Below are 3,593 nucleotides of genomic sequence, written 5' to 3'. Positions count from 1 at the left end.
GTCAGCATAATTTGCCAAAAATTCTTTTACCTGAAGAGCCTGTGATGATGATGACAAATGGACTATGCTCTTCTTATAGAGGTCAGTCAAATATTCTGGAAGTGTATGTCCTTTCTTTACAGTTGTATTTCTTGCTTTAACGTTGACTGGCTCTACCTCCTGGCACACACCCAACAACCGATACAAGTCCTTTCTTAAATAAAACTGGTTTATTCTTTCTGAATACAACTTTGCGATACACTTAATTTCAACAGTCGCTCTATAACAAACGCTATAATTCACAACGAACTTCTCACGTGCTCAACAATATTTTTACTCATTACCTGGGGTTGTTTCTTGGCCGGTCTTATATATACAAGACTACCCCAATCAAGTAGTCTCCCAACATTTCATGAAGGTTCGAGAAGGAAGTGGCGTGATACAAACGTCACGTGACCTGCGTTGTCGTAACAATATGTTTCCTTTATGTGCGATGCTTTTCATACACATATATTACAAATGTAAACCTATTTTAATCACTACACATTGATAGCAAATACATACACACACGTTTGATATCTTAATAAACGTTGGATCTAAATGATGTTTTATTTTCAACTTCTTTTTTTCACACGATGTTCTAACTTTTGTTAAGTTACTGGTAAATATATGTTAGTTATTATTTACAGTAGCAATATGATTAGTAGAAAATCAAATGATTTCTATTTATGCAAACGTTTTCAACGACGTCTACGAAAGAGGTTTAAAATAAACTACTGTAAACTCCAAGGAATAATTATATAGATAACGAAATAATCAGTAACTTTTTCTTGTTATAAAATGTTACTTGATGTAAATTAATCTGAACTTATGTACAAAAAAGCCCGATATAAATCAGTTTACAGTTGGTTCGGTTCGTTTCAAACAACAATATTTAGTGTGACTAATTATGTTATTCGGTTTATATGCATTGTCATTTACTCACCACTAATAACCTAAAATACGTTAAGTGTTTGGATAACACGTGACAATTAATTATCAATTATTACACAGCGGATTAACGGAAGAGGCGAAACAAAGAACAGAACAGATATCTACATCATATTTTCTTCACTGAAATTCATGTTTTGATGATGACAATATGTTAACAAATAAATGAATCAAGCCATTGTTCCTCCCAACAATGTTTTTAATCTATCAGTTGAATATACAGCCACCTTGGGGAAAGTAGTTTGTCAAGGGTGCAACAGTTTTCGTTTACAATAGTATCCATTAATTAATTAGTTGTTATAAATATAATTTTGTTCACCTATATTCTAATCTATCAGCTTAGAAAAAACATGAGATCCTACGTGTAACTGCGTAACTATTATTCGGATCATTAGTCAATAACTGTACTCTTACCTCCTTGGTAACCTCAGGATCCATCCTATTAGACTCTTGATTGACTAACCCCATGATGAAGCTGTCAATCATCCCTGGTTTATAGAGGTCGTAAGGTTGTCGCAGTTGTTTTGCCAGACGGACCGATTCTAATATTATGTAAAAATAAGATAAAAATTAAAACAATAAAATGGTTCTTTTTTTGATAGTATAAATTACTTCACACCTACTAAGTAATCTATTGATTGATTATTCTGTTTATCTACTAAACGGTTTATAAGCATGAGTACACTACAAGCAACATGGTCTTATAACAAAAGTACAGCAACTTGACGTCTAAAGATTTTGGCAATAATTATACTTTACATTTACCCGTGATATATTACATAATATAAACGTCTAAAGGAACATCAAACAAAGGAAAAACAATGTTTAATTAAAACTGAAAAAATAAACCGTGTGAGTTTACCAGTTTCACCTAATGATTTTATAACGAACCCTATTGTAGCATTCTGTGACAATAAAAAAACAGCATATTTTATTAATACTGAAAACTAATAGTTTATAGTGATACCTACATAATCATTTGTAACATTGTAAATTTTTATACGTCTATAGTCGTTGTCGTCGAAGGAAATAAAGAGTTTAACTAATATCAAAGAATGGAAATATTACAGTGTCGTCTACCTAACTCATCGTGAAACTTATTATAGTAGTTGGGGTGGCAAAATAATAAAAAAAAATTTTAATTCGAACTAAAAAATAAAGAAATTGTAGCACTATCTCATTATAAAACTGATTATTGCACTTACTTAATATTAAATAATAATAAAAATTGTCTTCTATTTACCGAGTTTATCATGAAACTTGTTGTAGCGATCAGTGGCGTCAGTAAGAAGACTATGCCCGAAGCGAAAAGCTGCATTCTGGAAAGCTGTACGGATTCCAGAGTTGATCTTAGGGTCGTACCCTTCGTAGTAACCCTGTACGAGAATGACCTAGCAGTTAGAACTTGCTAAAAACTGTCATTAAATATTAATCTGTTATATTAATGAATATTAATTTTAGGGAAACAACTCACGAAGACAAGTACCAATCTCTCTGCATTACAAGTCAAACTTCAAGTTTCAATGGTCGCAGATTCCTGTAAAAGTCTTTAAAACTGGAGACACCAGGTGATGTGAGAGTTGGATTCTCAAGATGAAATATTCTTTTTAAGAATACTTCTTACCTCCTAGTCGCATTGATGTCAACTTATATTTGTTTTTCTTTTTTTAAGCATAAAGCTATATAATGGGGTATCTGTGCTGTACCCACAACAGGCAACAAATATCGATTTTTAGTATTATAAGCCTTCAGACTTGCCGCTGAGCCATTGGTGAGTGCCAACATATATATACCTAACCAAAATTATCGTAAAATTGTAGAATTAATATGTATATTAAGATTAATTTAGAGGTATGAAAATTAATTGTTTTTTTAACTGAAAAACAAGTCCACAGTCATTAAACAAGGTTAAATGTTTTCATCTATGTGTTGCTTTTTTATGTATAGAGACCTATATTTCCATGGACGCCCACAGAAATATTTTCAGGGAGGGGCGAAACATGTATGTAGGGGATCAACCTTTACAGGGTAAGTCAACAGACTAAAATAATATGTGTTATGTGTGGTTAAACGCAAACACAAGTATACAGTTAATAATAATTACTAAAAAATATTTAGTTTAACTACAATGTTAAGTTTACATCATAATACGTGCAATTTTTTTGTGAAATGTAAGGGGGGCAAAGGTCCCTTCTTGCCCCTTCCTGCGGATGTCCATGCATATCACTACATTATTCTGATGAAACTTTGATAGATGTGTAGTTATTACAGTTCTTAACAATGTATGGATTATACTTTGTACTAACAATATGTTGTATATTTTTGTCGTTCCTTAAAGTTATAGAATCATAACTTCCCCTTATTGATTTTTGTCCATTAACAACATTACATTTGTCGTTCCTTAAAGTTATAGAATCATAACTTCCCCTTATTGATTTTTGTCCATTAACAACATTACATTTGTCGTTCCTTAAAGTTATAGAATCATAACTTCCCCTTATTGATTTTTGTCCATTAACAACATTACATTTGATCTTGATGAAATGTACAGAAAATTACCAGTTTGCATCTGATGAAGATTGTTTGTTTGTTTTTGAATTTCGCGCAAAGCTACACGAGGGCTA

At 31.9% G+C, this 3,593-nt stretch overlaps 1 protein-coding gene across 1 annotated transcript in view; it reads right to left on the bottom strand.

The window, feature by feature from the left end:
- Nucleotides 1-3,593, bottom strand: part of LOC106457990 (peroxidase-like) — a 29,238-nt gene that overhangs the window by 6,664 nt on the left and 18,981 nt on the right. Inside the window, exons 12-13 of the mRNA XM_022384108.1 lie at nt 2,213-2,345; nt 1,384-1,511 (exon numbers count right to left, since the gene is read on the bottom strand). Of these exons, the coding sequence (XP_022239816.1) occupies nt 1,384-1,511; nt 2,213-2,345 (261 nt within the window). The remainder of the gene's footprint in view (nt 1-1,383; nt 1,512-2,212; nt 2,346-3,593) is intronic.

The sequence above is a fragment of the Limulus polyphemus genome, unplaced genomic scaffold, assembly GCF_000517525.1.
Source record: "Limulus polyphemus unplaced genomic scaffold, Limulus_polyphemus-2.1.2 Scaffold401, whole genome shotgun sequence".
Lineage (NCBI taxonomy): Eukaryota > Metazoa > Arthropoda > Merostomata > Xiphosura > Limulidae > Limulus > Limulus polyphemus.
This window is presented reverse-complemented; position numbering and strand designations above follow the sequence as displayed.